Source organism: Cavia porcellus, unplaced genomic scaffold (assembly GCF_034190915.1).
Source record: "Cavia porcellus strain 051 isolate PalLab524CR breed Dunkin Hartley unplaced genomic scaffold, mCavPor4.1 scaffold_13, whole genome shotgun sequence".
Taxonomy (NCBI): Eukaryota; Metazoa; Chordata; class Mammalia; order Rodentia; family Caviidae; genus Cavia; species Cavia porcellus.
In genome coordinates, this window is record NW_026947496.1 from 6,588,706 (window position 1) to 6,605,695 (window position 16,990).

The 16,990-nt window shown below is 54.2% G+C and overlaps 1 protein-coding gene across 6 annotated transcripts in view; it reads left to right on the plus strand.

Moving 5' to 3' along the window:
• Positions 1-2,513: 2,513 nt before the first annotated feature.
• Dusp22 (dual specificity phosphatase 22) overlaps positions 2,514-16,990 on the plus strand; it is a 51,255-nt gene continuing 36,778 nt past the window's right edge. For 2 of the 6 annotated variants that reach the window (XM_013145091.2, XM_003463228.4), the window contains exons 1-2: positions 2,514-2,672; positions 13,374-13,407. In XM_013145091.2, coding sequence (XP_013000545.1) covers positions 2,652-2,672; positions 13,374-13,407 — 55 coding nt within the window. In that variant the 5' untranslated portion in view covers positions 2,514-2,651. Of the gene's footprint in view, positions 2,673-5,480; positions 5,542-13,373; positions 13,408-16,990 lie in introns of those variants that run through there. The other 4 variants (XM_063259782.1, XM_013145090.3, XM_063259780.1 and 1 more) reach the window with 4 other exon arrangements.

Genomic DNA, 16,990 nt, shown 5'->3' on the forward strand with positions numbered 1-16,990 from the left:
CTGTCTCATCATCCAGATTACAGGGGCTGGGGACACTGCTCATGTCACAGCCAAGGGGTGCACTGGATTTAAGGAGAAGCCAGAAGCGCTTCTAATCAGTCTGCAGCACCAGGGCGGCCCCACATGATGTGCCCCGCCCTGAGGATCAGTGGGGCTGAGGCTGCGCAGCCCTGGTTACCTGTGCTGGGGAGGAAGAGTGCATGACAGCTCTCACCAGCCAGCCAGGCAGTTCTCAGAATTCTCTGAAGTTCCCAGTAAGCCCTCGTGATTGCAGGACTCCAAGGGCTGGGCGTAGCTTGTGGGCTTTTACACATCCTCACCTTAAGGTTCACAGGTGTCACTTACCAGAGACACCACTAATGACCCTGGCGGGGCACCACAGCCACACAGCTGCTTACACCGACACACGGAAGCTTCCCTGATGTGGCCATTCCAGCCACTACGTGTGACATGGCATTGCTCAGAGGGAGAAGAGAACAGTGAATCCTCACAGCAAGAAGAAACCCATCCAGCTTGGGGTGCTGTGAAGGCTTTAATGAGACAAAATGCAAATGAGGACTCGGATTTCAGTGTGGATGTGAAACTCCTGTGTGTCCAGGAATTTCCCTTCCTCCCTCCTCTCCACACCCAGGAAGCAGAAGACAAAAGTCAAAAACATGAAAACATAATTACTGTGTTATGATGGAGAGGTAAGGTTGGGTTTGGAGGCTAGAAAAGGGGCACAGGGAGTTGGCCCTCCACATTCACAAAGAATACATTTTAAAATATGATTCTACAGAAAAAAAAAATCCGAGACATCGAAATGAGCTCCGCACATGGACCTGCTAGAGCCCCATGACTGCCTGTCATGGCTCTGGATTTGACAGATGCCAGACAGTCCGGGTAGGTTCTCAGCAAATGACAAGTGGATGAGTGGGGCCAGACAAGTGCAAGGGGAGAGTGACAAGAGAGGAGATGCTCCTGGCAGGAGACGGCTGGGAAGCTGGGTTGGGTTCATCACTTCCAGGCAGGCACCAACTTAGGATCTGCTCGTGTTCTAGAAAGTTCATCTCACTCCAAAGAACCTGAGTACCAGGAAAACGTAAGGAAGCAGAAGCAACCTGTGGCAGGTGGATAGGACCTTCCATTATGCTAAGCTCGACGCTCCCGTTTTAGAGTTTGAACAAGTTGATTCAGAAGTTAGTCATTGTGCTCCAGATCACCGTGAGCCTTAGGAACAAGCTGGCCTTGAGACTCCCCTGCTGTGCTGTGGTGTGCTGTGTGGAGCAGGGGGAAGGGGGAGACACAAGAGGGAGAGGGGAGGCTGGCCAGGAGGGCATGACTGGCTCCCACCCACCTTGGCCAGTCCTGTCTTCTGGAAGCAACTCAAGTGCACAAGGCGCGTGAGTCTTACACGCGGGCTTCAGGTCCCTTGGGTTGTCCAGGATGAGTGCACAGGGACAGAAATGGCCCCAGAGTTTGCATTCTTCAGGCCCTCTCAGCTGTCTTCTCAGCCCACAAGAACGCCTTAGTTTACCTGATAAACATTTCCTAAACCCTTACTTCGCTTGGCGCTGCCCTGGGCCACAGCGTGTCATAGTACAGAATGCACATGGCCCTTCCTCCTCAGGAGTTCGCTGTCTAGTGAGACAAAAAGTAAGCAAACGCATGTGATCATTTCTGCTCAGGTTGAACTCTATGAAAAACGGTAAGAGTAACACGTTAGTGGTGGTGGCTTGACTTTAAGGTAAAAGGTCAGTAAGGGGAAGAGATGAGCTTTGGAATCAGACCTCAAGGACAAGGGTGGGATCTAAGAGACACAGGAAAGGTAGCAGACAAGCCCATGAAATGCAGCTGCAGAGGCACAGGCCACCTCAGCTCAGCAAAACGGTTCACCTAGCAAAGGTGCGCGAAGCAGTTAGGTGCAGGCCTTTGCTGAGTGCACAAACGCGAAATTCAGGCACGCCTGGCACAAGGAATTCTATGCCCAGAGAGCCTGGGGAATTTAATAAGCCTGACCCATGCTCCAGCTGGCCTGCGGCAGATTAGAAGGCGACCCAAAACCGGAGAGCGAAGACACCTCTGAGCTCCTGAGCCAGCAGGGTCGGGGCTTTCCGGGAGATCGCCGACGCCTCCGGCACTCTGGGGGTCACGTACACCCCGGTGGGGACCCACGCCCCGCAGAGCCGGTCACTTGCACCCCGCGTGGGAGGCCAGGGCTCCCCAGGTAGTGAGTCAGGGGCGCCCGGCGCGCCTTCTCGGCCGGGTGGGTGGGACAGGACCGCAGGAATCCCCGGCCTAAAAGCGTCCGGGGCGGGCGACAAACCTCAGTCCAGGCGGCTCCACGCGCCTCCGACCTGGGAGGCCGCGGGGCTGGGCCTGCCGGTAAGCAGCGCCCCGGGGGAGCCGGCGGCGCAAAGCGGGGACCCCCCAGCCGCGCGCTCCGCCGCCCCTCCACCATCCTCCCCGGCCGCGCGCTCCCCTCCCCCTCCCTCCCCCGCCGCACTGCGTGGCTGCGCGCGCGCTCCCGGGAGGCCCCACCCCCTCCCGCCCGCGGGGGCGAGCGAGAGCCCGGCCCTCTGGGCGCGGGGGCGCGCGGGAGCCCAGCCCCCTGGCGGCGCGCCCCGGCGTGCGGCCGCGCTGTCGCAGCAGGCCACTCGCCGCCGGCCGCCATGGGGAACGGCATGAACAAGGTAACGCGCCCACGAGGCCTGGCGGGTTTGGGGGCACGCGCCGCACCCCGTTTCCGCACCCGGCTCTCGGGCAGGCGCCCCTGGCCGGGCCCGGCCCGATCCGGGCAGCTGCCCTTTTGCGCGGTGCCGGCGCAGGTCCCGGGCGCGGCTGCGGTTTCCGGGTCCCCTCCCTCCTGTCGCCCCTGACGATGCACACCCACGGTCCTGAGGCGGCACCGGCGTCTTCTGCTCTGTAATTTCCTCTTTTCTCCCCAAATTTTTTTTCCTGCACGCGCAGATGAGTGGCTCAGGTAGACAGAGCCCCAGAGCTGAGCTGGTTTGGACGGGGAGAGCAGCCTTAGAGTTGGCTGATCCCTGGGTGCCTGGTGGCTTCTGCCACAAGGGCAACCTGTGGGCCCTTCCTGCACTGTGCGCCCGGGCAGCTCCAGGGAGTTCGCCTCGTCCTTTGTCCGTGCTCCCCGGTTCCCTGCGGAGTGGGCCTCATCTCTCCTGCTTGCAGGCGCCCCCAGAGAATGTTACCTGGGTGTGGAGACTTGTTACCTGGCTATGTTCGCACTGACCCAAGACCCAAGCTTAAGGTTCCACGGGAATTGTTAGATGACTTAGTCAGAAGCCTCTTCACAGGGCTTCTAGAGGTCCTGGGTCAGGGTGGGCCAGGCCCCTTCTCTCCACTGCGTCCACGCCTACCTGCTCCATTCCAGATGGGGTGGAGACAGCACGGTGGTTCTCGGTCTCGGTCTCTCTGTCTCACTGTGCCGGTATGAGTTCAAGGCAGGACAGGAGCCCTGTGGCAAGTGGACCCTGCTGTCCGCTTGGCCCTTGTCAGCTGTCCCCACTCTGTGAGATCCAGTGCATAAAAGAACCACTGTGTGTTCTCCGCCTGCCGCTCCCTGGGGATTCTGCCGACCAGAATTTTATCTTTCTTTTGGTGGTGATCAAGTCTGCAGACAGAGACCCTCTGTCTCGGGTAAAGAACGACGTGCGTCATGGCCCTGTTCGCACTGCCATCTGTCCCAAGTCCGAAGGACAGGCGCGCGGCCCCGCGCCTCCCGGTTCTTAGCAGTTGCTCACTGTCAGCGGCCCTTACTGTTTCCCTCTGGCTGGGAGCTTCCCTTTGGTTACAGTTTTCCCACGCTGGTTGTTCACTTTCCACCTCTTTCTACATTTAATCTGTAGAATTTTTGTATTATAATTCAAAAATTAGATTTAGAAATACATTCGATGACTTGAAGCAAAAGCAGTAATGGTTCATATCTTGCAGTGCAGCTTTGAGTAATACCAGTTTATTATCATAATTATCTTGTACTGCAGATAGAGACAGGTCTCCAGTGCAGGAATGGAGAAGCCTTCAAGAGAGGCATAGAGGCTACGCTGATTGGATGCACGGGGCTTCTGTGCTTCCGGGTTCCCATCCTGTGTTGACAGGAGGGAAGGGGGTGGAGTCCAGGACGGATGACACAGAGGCTCCGAAGGGAACCTTTGCTGTTAGCAAGGAAATTGTAAAGTGAGTCATGTGTGCAATTTAAGACTTTCTAGTAGCCGTATTTAAAAAGTAGAAAGAAATAAAATTCATTTTAATCATCTATTTTATTCAACCAGATATGTTAAAAATATTGTCATTTCTACAGGTAACCAATACACACATTGGAATAGTTTGCACTATTTTCCACTAAATATTCAAGGTCTAGCTTGTTTTTTATGCCAAAGTAGCATCTCCCTGGAGACTGGCTGTAGTTTAAATGCTCAGTGACCATTTTGGTTAAGGGTTATTATATTTGCGATGTAACACAGGCTCCACATGCACACTGGTGTGTGTATAGAGAGACAAAGTAGAGGGAGGTCTTGATGCTCCGAAGGTTAAGGTAGGCGATTTCAGGAGTGTGGTGAATGAAAGTTGAAATGGTTAGAGCAGCCTCCAAGGACCATCCAGTCCAGGCGGAGTCAGCATGTTTCACCCCGAGGCTGTGACCCCGAGGCACAAGGTCAGTGAGTGGTGAGCTGTTGGGAGCCCCCACCAAGAACCCCAACTTGAACTTGTCCACCTGTTACCATGCAATTTGGAATTCAATGGAATGGAACTTCCTGTTTCTCCAACTGTAGACAGACAAACACAGATCATGACTAATTTGTAGATTCTGTGGAAAGCATAAAATTCCAAGAGCATTTGTAAATAAAAAGGTGCAGTACCCTTAGAACTAAAGAGCAACTCAGGAACCCCGAAGTCCCTAAGACGAAGCACTGTTCTCATCCTGTGTGTTGGCAAAGGAGCTTTAGAGGCTAAACAATGTAGAGCCCACTCTACTGCCTGTGGGCAGCAGTTTTCAGTCTCAGGTTTCATATCCCCTCAGGGGATCTTCTCGAGATCCTGCCTGTCTGTCGTGTGTATTACATGGCTTGGCGTGAGGGAACATCAGGCAGTGTGGCAGTTTGGCCTCACCAAGTGCCTACACACTGCAAAACCTGAGCCTCGCTGTGAACTCTGAGGTCAGTGTGTCCACCCTCCTGGTGCAGATCTGGAGAGGGAGACTTGGAGAGATTCGATGATGACTAAGGTTCCCGTGCAAGTGGGCCGAGTTTGGGCTCCAGCTCACATTGATTTAGTGGGTGACGGAGTTGTTACTTTGAGCTACGATGCCAGTTGAGCCCAGATGGATTGTAAAGTCCTTGAAGAATGACCTGAAGCAGTCCCATGCTTTCAGACTGGCTGTGAAACAGGCCACGTCCATTCTCCTCTTCCCTCACATTTGACAGGATAGAGGGGTCAAAGATCAGCAAGCTGACACAGGCCCTTCATTGCTTTCCATGCAGATTCCAAATAGATGACCCAGGCAGGCCAGAGTCATGTTCACCAGCGAGCTTGCAGGTGCCGGTGAGTACCTCACACAGAGTAACTCATCCGTCCCTCCCCACAGTGCAGGGAATGGGTACTGTCACTTGCAGGCCTGTTTTGCAAATGAGGTGCACAGAAGGTAGGACCTTCGTGGATCACACAGCCACTGAGTGGCAGAGTCTGGACTTGGAGTTGAGGCTCAGCTTGGAACCACAGTGCCAAGAGCCTCCCTGCACTGCTGAGAGACCAGGCTGGCAAAGGTCTCTGGTAATACTAGTCAGGGAAGCGACTGTTGTGTGCACATGTGTTTCTCTGGAGCCTTTGAAAACTCCTACTTGACTCAAAGATCTCCCAAGAGTCCGGACCCCACACCTGTTGGGGAGGGCCCCCAAGCAGAACTGTCCTGAGAGTTGCTTTGCTAGTGTGGAGTGAGGCAGCACCTCATTAAAACAAAGCAAGAAGCTCATGGCTCTGGGTAGGGCTCGTGTCAGAGAAAGCTGGCCCAGGGCCTCTCCTGTGCATACCCTGGTCTGCACCCAAAGAGGGCCAACTCTGTCGGGAGTAGGAGCGAGGCCCTCTGGCTCTGGCTTCTGTCCTACCCTGGCTCTCGGGCTGGTTCTGCTCATGAGCAGGCCGAGAGGCACTGATCTGGTGGCCTCTGAAAGCATCCTGTCTCGGGCATGGAGCCCAGCCTGGTATCTCCGGTCTGTGCTGCCAAGAGGGGCCGAGGCTCCCATGGTGCTCTGCTGATTGGGAGCCGTGATCTTGAAAGTGCACGTGGGGCTTCAGCGTCTCTCTCTGTCTTCCGGGCTCCCACATGTTTACAGGTAAGAGGCTATCAGTGGTTCGCTTACCCTGGGCTCTCGTTTGCTACGAGACACTTTCGCTAATCACTGCTCAGATTCCTGAGAGAAGCGAAATGACATTTTTATGAACTGTTAGAGTGACCTTGGCTTCATCTCAGGGGTGTTCACGGTGGTGCCTGGCACCTTTCGGCTGTGGAAGGTTAAGGAGCCTGGCTAAGAGAGGCTCGAGCACAAGGGATGAGTCCCCGCTGCACAGGGAGGAGTTCGCAGCTACCGCGCTCTTGATGTTTCAGGCTGGGAACTCCTTGTTGTGACGACACCCTCTGCATTGTAGACGTTTAACAACCCCCGTCCTCCACCCTACAGGTGATAGTTACCAAGTGACAATGAAAATGTCGCTAGATACTGACAGACAGCCACATGTCGGACTGAGAAGCCCTGGCTCAGGGCTGTCCATCTAGAGTCCACTGGGCCTGTGTGATCTGGAGCTGACAGCTGTCAAAAGTAGGATCCAGCCTGTAAGGAACGGCCTGCTGGTGCGGGCAGGGGCTAGACATTAGTGCATCTCTGCCCTGCTAATGTTGTCATTTGCCCTGGGCAGCAGTGGTGACTTGGCCGCCTTCATAATTCAACCTAAGACCTGTGGACCTGTGCATCCTCCACAGTATCTCAAAACACCTGCTGAGGTCACGGTGCAGTGCCAGATCTTATAGTGGAAAATCAGGACAGGAGAACTCTGCCACCCTGAGTGGCCCAGGCACCCGCCAGAGCAGCAGGGCAGCAGTGTAGCCGACAAACGGGCAGCTGTGTGGCGGGTCTCCGTCCTCCCACCGGCAGCCAGCCAGCCCCGAGGAGGTTCTCTCCTCCCCTCGAGGTTACATTTTTATTTGACACTGGCAGAACTGAAGGACAGGGTAACACCACAGAGCACACAGAAAGGGTCTCAGATTCTTCCCTTCACAGATTTGAACAGGTGAAGTACATGGCTGCATGACATTAGGAAAGTCTGTGACATTCAGCCCTTCAGGGAATCCACCAGAGTTTTCCCCAGCCTCCCTGGCTTTGAAACCCAGAGTGCTTTCTGAGCTAGGAAGAATAAAGGTTCCACCCTACCCTGCATGCAGGGACTGGTACTGGCTGCTGGGCTGGGAATTTATCTCCTACATCTGCCGGGGCGGGGTTCTCAGACCCATGGCATCCTTAAGTACTAAGAGACGTGTGTAAAAATAAGCTAAAAAGATTTCCTGCCTTAGAAGCAGGATTCTGGTGGGCTTCAGTGGTTGAGGATTTGGCCTTTTGCCTGCCTGGACAGCAGCCCCGGCTGCCCTGCGAGGCGTGGGTGTGGCAGGTGCTGACCACCAGAGCGGCCCTGAGGAAAGCCTTCCAGTGACAGCTGGTGAATGTAGAGGGCTGCGTCGTCGCCTGTGAGTCCCTGCAGTCTTGTAAGAGAAAACGGGTCCTTCTGACCAGCAGGACGCCAGGGACTTGTTGCTCTGTGTGCGGTTTTTGCGGATCTGTCACCACCCTGGTTCCCTGATCAGTCTCTGTGGGCTGGACCCTGGGCAGTGCAGGCCAGGAGATGGGCAGGACAGATGTGCCTTGCGGGAGTCTGAAGGTGGTTTATCTACGCGAAACTCTGGCTGAGTCTTGGTCCTCCGTGAAGTGGTGTTGAGAGTTGGGTGACATTTAGGGGGCATTTGAGGCCCGGAGACCGGGCCCTTTTTAGTTTAATGCTTTTCTTGCAGCTGTCATGAGAATTCAGCACCTTTTCTTACTCTATATAAAAATGGTGAAGAAAGTGAAACAGGGTTATAGGGAAGATGTGCAGGGAACGTGCCGGGTGGGAGAGCCTCCGTCCCCAGCCCCAGGGAAGGCTATGCCCAGCAGGGACAGAAAGGAGGCGGCGAGCTCAGACTCGATGGCAAGGACTGCTTCTCTGTGCCTTTCAGTTCAAGCTGCCCCTCCTTTCCTGGTGCCCTCTCTAGCCATCTCTCTGCAAGAAGGCCACATCATTCTATTGCATTTTCTCCTCATCTGTGAGTGGGGGGGATTCCGAGCAGTTTAGGGGAAGCAGACAGAGCAGAGTTGTCTGAGTTCCAGGTTTGAATTTTGAGCTGACTGCCGTAGAAGTTTAGCTGCTCCTGGGCTTTTGTTTTATCTGCTAGGGACCAGGCTTCCTCCATCCTGTTCTGTAGTCTTACATGGAAGACACCAAATAATCCGACTACAGAACCCAGGACCAGCCACCTGCTTTCTATTTCCAGGCCTTGAAATTCAAGCTCACTCTCTTGGTCTAGAAAGTGAAGTCAGCCATGGACTGGTGACTCCTCTGTCCTGTCCTCACGTGGCTTGAAAATGTTTTTGATGCATGTGCCTATCTGAAATGTCTTCACCGAGCTGCCTCCTCTGTCCAGACGTCCTGTCCCTGCCCAGCACCGCCAAGGTCACAGCTGTGCTCCTGTGCTCAGCCCAGGGCCCAAGGCCGGGGTCCATGCTTCCCGGGCAGACCAGATCCTCCACCAGGGAAGGAAGGTGGCCTCCAGCCTCTGGCCAGGCTCACTTTGGCTGCACCTGGTCATCTTGCTCCCTCCTTTCTGTCTTTTGTCTTCTCCCACCATGCTGACGGGATTTATTCTCCCTTGAGTTGGAGAAACAGTGACTCTAGCCCTTCCCAGTGGAGAAGCAGCCACAGGAAGCACACGGTCAGCTCCCGTTGCCGTGGCTCCCACTGCTGAGCGCGCATGGTACTGGGGGAAAGTTTCACGGGGTTGAGGAGCGGTGCTCGGCACTCTCGCTGCCACTGCACTCCTCTGCCAGCCTCCTCCACTGGCAGCTCCTTCCTGCACTGGTGGTCAGGCTGGGTGCCGCTTAGCTCCTGAGTATGACGGACATTTTTCCCACCATTATTCCCTAAATGATGCAGTGTTGCAGTTACCTATAACCAGTACGTTCTGCTAGGAATTATAAGTAATCGAGTGGTGATCTGAAGTACCTGGGAGGGTGGAGGTAGGTTATGTGCAAATGCAGCATCGTTCTGTGGAAGGGACCCGAGGGTCTGAGGGTGTTGACATCTGTAGGGTGTCCCAGAGTGAGCTCCCCAGAATAGGAGAGCGGCAGCTGCACTCATGGGACCGAGCAGGCAGCAGACGGGGCCGAGGCTGAATGTCCACAAGTCACAGCCACCGGACCACAAATCTGCTCTAACACTGTATTAATTTCCAAATGTTTTTAAAAACTGGGCCATTTCCCATAACACCTGGGTGCTGACATTGGGGGCCCACCCTGGTCTCTGTGCAGCCCTGTTAGCCATGGTCCTGCAGTCACCCCCAGAAGGGAGCGATTAGAGCAGGCACTGGGCAGGGTAGGAGCCAAGGAGATGGGTGCACTGGATCCTGCAAGGCCTGCATGGTGGTTTCACACCCAAAGCTGCTGGAGCCCTGACGGGGTTTACACAGGAGCGCTGTACTGCCAGCATTCCCCAGGAAGGCAGCTTAGGGAGCACCAAACGAACGACAAGTCCAGAAGGACGCAGCTCACTGGCAAGCGCAGCAGAGGGGCCGCGCTGATGCTGGGGAGAGCAGGCTGGGAGCTTGCGGAGGAGCCAGTGCCACACGGCACCCCAGAGATGTGCAGCAGAGGCCGCTGCATCAGGAGCACAGCCTTTACCAGAAGCACAGAGTCCTGGGCTCCAGGGAAGGAAGGGAGGGGCTTGCAGACCTTGGCAAGGCTTCGAGGAAAGAAAATACATGGCCCATTACCCAGGAATGAAGGACCCCAGACAGTGAGGACCAGAATATTCGGAAGGTGGTGGGAGCCAAGACCAGTTAGGGGATTGGCTTACATGTCCCCCAAAGTCCATGTGCTAGAGGCTTGGACACCAGCTTGTGGCTTCACAGGGAGGTGGTGGAACTTTGAGCAGGTGGGGCCTGATGGGAGGAAATTAGATCTCAGGGCAGCTTTCTCTCTCTGTACTTCCTGGATCCTGGACTGAACAGACATCTGGGGTGCACGGCCCTCCCACCAGGACAGGTCACTGAGGCCTGAAACCTCGAAGACCTGAACTGAAAGGAATATTGCCTTGCTTTAAGATGTTTATCTCAGGTGTTCTTCCACAGCCGTGGAGCAGTGGTGAATGTCTGGTTGAAATGTGTGGCTTTCCTTTTCTAGAGTAAGGAGTTGCTACTGACCATTTCAGTCTGGAAACTGACTCTCAGAAGAGTGTAACTATATTTCAGTTAACACGACGGTTCTGGGGTGCATTCACTTTCTTACGATGACTCAAATTTTTCCTTCTTTATGGCAGAGAGCACTAAATCAGAAATCTGCTACACAAGCTTGACTATTGCCCGGTTTCTCATTTCAGAGACATGTAAATAAATTAAAGAACAAAAGACTGATACTAAGAAACAGAGCAATGGAGGGAGGAGGGAGAGGGAAGGGATGGAAAGAGATCCAGGAGGCATCACATCCATGCACCAGCTCCCCATGTGCACGTGGTCATCAGGGACTGCAAACATAGACTAACAAAATTTTTAAAGCTGTATGGCATCTGCTTAAAAAAAAGAGTGTGGCTTAAGAAAATTCATTTGCAGTGACAGAGAAAGTTCAGCGGCCATTGTTGCAGCCTGTCTATGAGCTGTGGCTCTGGGCTGGTGCAGAGGTCAGAGGACGGGCGGTGAGATTTCCTCTCCGCAGAGGTGGGAAGGGAACTGGCTGGCAGGAGCCCGCGGGCCCGTGGCTGGGGGCTCCGGGTTGTCCATCGGGGGCACTGGGAGAAGGTGGCACCATTGGTTAGGAGGAAGTGGTGATGGGGATGGAAGAGCCAGCAGGAAGCCAAGTTTGGAGCCAGAGGCTGTGGAGGTCACCAGACCACAGCCTGGGACATGAGAGCACAGCGGTGAGCTGACACATGGGCTTATTTTACTGTTAAGTAACAAAACACATACTGGTTTGCATTTGATAGGAGAAAGAGAAAAGCGAAACTGGGCCATATTTTGCCCCCAAAGAGCCTCTTTTGATTGAACAAAAGCTAAGTTGAATAGTTGTGCCCCCAAACCAGGGGGAAGCACACACTGGACCACAGGTGTCGACTGGGCCCTCCTGTAACACCTGAACTCTGGACTTGATCCCTGGTGTTGCCAAAAGAAAAAAGACAGAAGTCACCTCCCCAGACCTGCACCCCAGGGCCCCTTTCCTGTTTGCTTACCTACTACGGTAGTGGGGATTGAGCTGGGGTCTCTGCGCTGTGCTGCAGTCCCAACCCTCTGTAAAACTGTTTATTGCTGAAACAGGATCTCACTAAGTTGCTGAGGTGCCAGGCTGGCCTGAAACTTGTGTTTCCCTGCCTTAGCCTCCCCACCGGAGTCTGGGATCACAGGCTGCAGAGCCCGGCTAGCCTTTGGTTTTTGAAAATGACATTTTAGACACTGCGTCAGGACACTAAGCTCTTTCTACCCTCGCACCCACCTGCAGCTTCCTACTGTGGTTCACTCCGTGGTATCCGGAAGCTTCTTCAGCCGGGGAGCACCCCTTCACTTGGGGCTGCCCTTCCTCCTATGCAGTGGACTGGACCTCAGCCCCCAACTCCCCGTTGCGCTGTCCCTGAGAGTCCCCGCCTCTGGGGATCTCCACAGCCCGGGAAGCTCCCCGAGTTGCGGTGCCCCGGTGCCTGCACCATGCTCCTGCATGACAGAACTCCTGGGAGCACTCAGGCTCTGCTCACCATGATGGACTCCAGGACCTTGGACCTTGGACTGTCGTCCCTTACACCCCACCCACTGTGTGCAGAGCTGTGTGAGGTTACTGCTGGGAAGCAGAATAACAGTGGCACGTGTTTAAAATGGCGAGGAAGGCTTCGCCCAGGCTGCTGGACCAGCGAATTCAACTCGCCATCCAGGAGGGGCGGGGACAATTACAGGCAGGGCTGGGGGGATGCAGGGGTCTGGGCCCCACACACGGGTGGGGCGCTGCACAGCGCGGAGAGGAGGAGAGGCCTGGTGGGCTGTGCAGGTTTGGAAGTCCTCTGTCCACTGCCTGCTCTGTCTACACTGACCGTTGCCTGCCTAGCAGAGAAGCGTCCTTAGAGGAGGCTAAGGTTCAGCAGCTACCAAGATTCTGGTGAGGTCCAAGAGGAACTTGCATCGTCCCTGTGTGTAGACCAGAAAGGGTGGCAGTTCCCTCTCCCCTTCTCCGGGGGGCCCCCGAAGTGGCTGGGGTCTCAGCTCCTCGGCAGTGGGCCCTGCTTTCCCTCAGAAGGTGGCCGTAGGTGTTCTCAGTGGCCGGGCTCACCCAGCCACCTGTCACTGCCGCTGCAGCCTCGGAGATTCCTGTGAACCCGCGGCCGCCTGGCTTCCAGTCACCTGGAAAATCCTGCTGCCCGACATCAGGCTGCACCAGCCCTGCCATGGTGACACCAAACGCAGCCGGTGTGCCCCATGAGGCCCATGCCCCCCAGAGGTGGCCCTGCGGCTAGGACAGGGGCCCTGCCAACCCCCTACAGTGACTGGAAGCAAGTGGCCCTGGTGAGGAACCAGGCTGTGGGCAGCGATGGAATCAGGGACCAGGAAGGCAGGAGCGGGGCGGACGGTGCTGACCTCAGGCGTGTGGCCAGGGCATCCACACCTGCAGACCTCCCGCCGTGTGCCTGGAGTCACGGCAGTGCTGCCGTGGATGCATTTTTTGCGTCTAGAGCAGCGTTGGCATTTAGACTTCACTGTGCCTACCAAGGCCAGCAGGACCAGCAGGCTGCAGCAGTGCGTTCCTAGTGCCTCCATGCGGGTCAGCTGCTCACACACCACTGGACAGCACTTAGTTCAGGCCCGGAACTCCAGGGAGGGGCTGTGCTAGGTGCTTGCAGAGCTACCCAACCCGGCCAGGGATGCCCGGCTCTGCCCCAGCACGGTGTCCCCAGCGAGGCTACGGCCCCATGCCCGGTGCCTGTGCGGACAGGGCTGTGTTGGGGTCAGGGCTGTCCTGGGACGTGCCCTGTGCCCGGGGAGGGGCCCTCCTGCGCATGCAAGGCTGCCTCTTGAGTCTGCCACACTCACGCCTGTGTCTCTCTCCTAGATCCTGCCTGGCTTGTACATCGGCAACTTCAAAGGTGAGTTCTCTCTTTGCTTATCACGGAGAAACACAGAGAGGGTGACATTTACTGTTTTTTTAACACTGAGTACATTTATTAGAAAAGACAGTTGGGAAATGTCCTCATATCTTTCGTTTAGAAATCAGAAATAAAGACAGAATAAAACCAAAAACAAATGGAATCAAATAATAAGCATCAGAAAACAATCCCTTATCAAGATGCCAACATCGTTTTTCATAAAAATTAATATTTTTATTCTTATATTTCTGTAGAAGTACAAAAGGCTCAGAAAAGTCTAAACAACTTTAAGAAACAAAATTGGAGCTCCAGTCCTCCCCGATCCCAGACTTATCACAAAGTTACACCAATCATGACAAAACGGCATTGATATCAAGATAGCCCAACCACCAAAGTACCAATGTGAAGTCCCAAAATAGAAACCCACATAGCAGACGATTGATTTCTGCCAAAGATACAAAAGCAATTAAGTAAAGAAAGGATTGTACCTTCAATAAATTACCAAAACAACTGGATATCCATATGTAAAAAACCCAAACCTTATCACACAAAAAAAATTTAAGACACCCAAAAGTCAACTCAGAGTGGCTCACAGTGGGTAGTTAAAGTAAAGGCAGGGGGACCAGAGCCGTTGCTGTGGCTGAGGTCATTCGCTCTGGGACCAAAAAGACTAGGACAAGGTGCAGAAGGCAGGGCAGCACCTTCAGGGTGTTCGGTGGAGGGAGGCCTTCAATTTGCTTCTGAACAGGTCGCGTGGATGACAAAGGAAGCCATTGTGCTTCTTCTTTTATTTTTAACTATGTTAGCTGTTTTTTATATAGATATACATACACGTATGCATGTTTTTCAGCTTCTCACACTAATGAAACAATGATGTTCACACATGCGTGTCTTTTTATTTCACTGATAAGTATGTTCTCAAGGTGCATCCATTTACCTATAAAAGTGTCCCGTTTATCATTCTTTATGGCTGAATAGTATTCATTACATAGAAATACCATCTTTTTAACTTATTACTGAGTCGATGGGCATTTATGTTGTTTCCAACATCTGGCTATTATAAACTGCTGCTATAAACATGGGTGCACATATGTCACTGTGGTATGGTGTTTTTATTTCCTTTGGGAAGATATCCAGCAGAGGAGTAGCTGGATTAAATGGCCCCTCCTAGTTTTCTGAGGGATGTCCACACTGATTTCCCCAGGGATTGCACCAGTCTGCATTCCCACCAACAGTGGAGAAGAGCTGCCTTCCCCATAGCCTCTCATTAGAGACAGCCATTCGGGGTGTAAGTGTCGCCACCGCTGCCTTCCAGAAACTCTCACCCTTGCCAAACTGTGCTGATGAAGTAGACACCTCATTGTCCCCCAGCGCCGTGCCTGGGACTCACACAGCCTTTGTCCTTTCAGAAGGACATTTCATTGAGCCCAGTGTTCTCAGTGCATCCTCAGCGGTGGATATCTCCAGATGCCCTTTTTAAAGACTGAGTAATATTCCATCATGTGGCTAGGGCAGCGCTTGGGCATTTCCACCACAGGGGATGTCACTGTGAAAGAGCTGCTCTGGCCTCTGACTTCTCACAGGTGGAGACAGGCAGGGCAGCCTGGGTCTGCACACATCTGCATACCCCTGCCTGACCTCTCAGCTGACTGAGTAGCGTGAGATGTGCAGGCCCCACTTGACCTTGCATCCTCCTTGTAGTTCTTCATGCTTGCTGGAACGTTGCTGTCACAAGGTAACAAGCAGCAGGCCCCTCAGCCAGCCTGCACTTACATGTTTTATTATTGGTATTAAACTCAGAAGTCTGGGTCTTTTATTGCCTGGGAAATGCTTTTATCCCAACACCCTCTCCCACTGTCCTTCAGTTCGGTGTCATTGGTGTGCAGTTCGCTGCTGGTTCTGTGCTTCCCGCTCACTCAAGACTGGATCTGATGGTGGGCACTAGGCTCGTAGCTAGGTCTCTGTGCTGGGCACCTTGCAGAGTCTCTACAAGGAGACGCCAGCTCCTCGGTGTCGGGAGGAGGTGGCCTGCCTAGGATGAGCAGGTGCGGGACACTGGTAACAGGTCCCCAGGTTTCCTGGGGCGGCAGGAGCCGCGCCCCACCACACGTCTAACCTGTCCTGTGCTCCTCCTTCCCACAAGCTGGGGCAGGACCCGACGCCAAACCGCTCCAGTCTGTGTCCTGGCTGCGGGTGAAGTTTGTGAGTGCAAGAGCACACTGATGGTGCAGACAGCCCCGCCGTTTCCCTGCCCAGTGCAGACTTCCCTTCCCCCACTCCAATCCTCCTGCTGGGGATCAGCCTCCAGGGTAGTTAAGCGAGGCACCCGAGGGTGCTAATTAATACTAGAACAGGTTAAAAATAGTTCTGGAGTTCCTAAATCAGTAAGCTTTCAGTTCTGAGAGAGAACAGGTTTTGCGGTAGCTGGGCTAAGTGCTGCTGAGGTAGAGGTAATAATTTTAAGTATTTTGAGAGTTATTTGGCAAGCTGTTATTAACTACTTTCATGGGGTGTGAGAACAGACAGTAGGATACATTCTTGGAATTGCTGGCTCGGTATGTTTACAAATAACATTTTTAGTAAATATCAGCCAAATCTAGTACTTCTGCCAGCAGTGAATGAGTTTTAGCCCAACCCATAGAGAGCTGCCTTCTTTTAGAAGGACACTGGTTCTCAGAATCAGGGAAGCATCTGAAGCTTTTCATAGCGAATCCTGTGCTTGTCTTCTGAGTCCCTCCAGTTCCTGGAGTCTCGCTCTCCTGTCTCACCTCCTGTTCTGAGCAGCCACGCCTGCTCCCTGCTGGACTCTGATTACTTTATCCTTGTCTTGGATCATTCTGATACCAGAGGTCAGGTTACATCACTTGCTAATTCACCGTGTCCTAAGCACCTGGCACAAGGCTTCTCTGAGTTTCAGATGATAGCACTGTGCATGGGAAGGAGCTGGAAGCTGGAAGTGTGGGACCCTGGCCCCTGGGCTCATATCCTGGGCACATACCACAAGCGGCAGAGGGCTGTGGGCAGTGTCCTCTCCTGAGAGGTCACAGTACAGGGACGAGGATGCTACAGCAAGGGGCCTGCAGGGTACGGCACAGTGCACAGATGGGCTCTCTCCTGGAGCCTAGACGTGCTCTGCCTGTGAGCCAGGTGCGTGTAGGTAGGTTGCACAAGCTGAGCATGCAGGGGACGGTGCACAGGAACAGAAGACAGCTTTACGGGCCACTGCGGTGCCCAGTGGACCATGGCCGCGTTCTCGGTCAGCTCCAGAGGGCAGTCTGGGGAGTGGCGAAGCCAGCACCAGTTCCCATCTGTGAGATGCTGCTCTCGGTGGGCTGTGGGGTCCTATGAAGCTGGCCTCTTCCTCCTGGGCCCTGGAGCCCCGGTCATCTGTGCTGCAGTGAGCATCTCACTCATCCTCATCCGTGCAAACAAAAGGAGCCCTTTGTGGGGCAGGGGGCTGGCCCGATACGTTGGCAGAGCAGGTAGAGCCGTGCACTCTCCTGCCCCCTTCCTTCCTCCCTGCATGCTCCTTTCCTTCCCCCCTTCCTTCTTCTTCTTCCTGTCCTCTTTCTTGCTTGTGGAG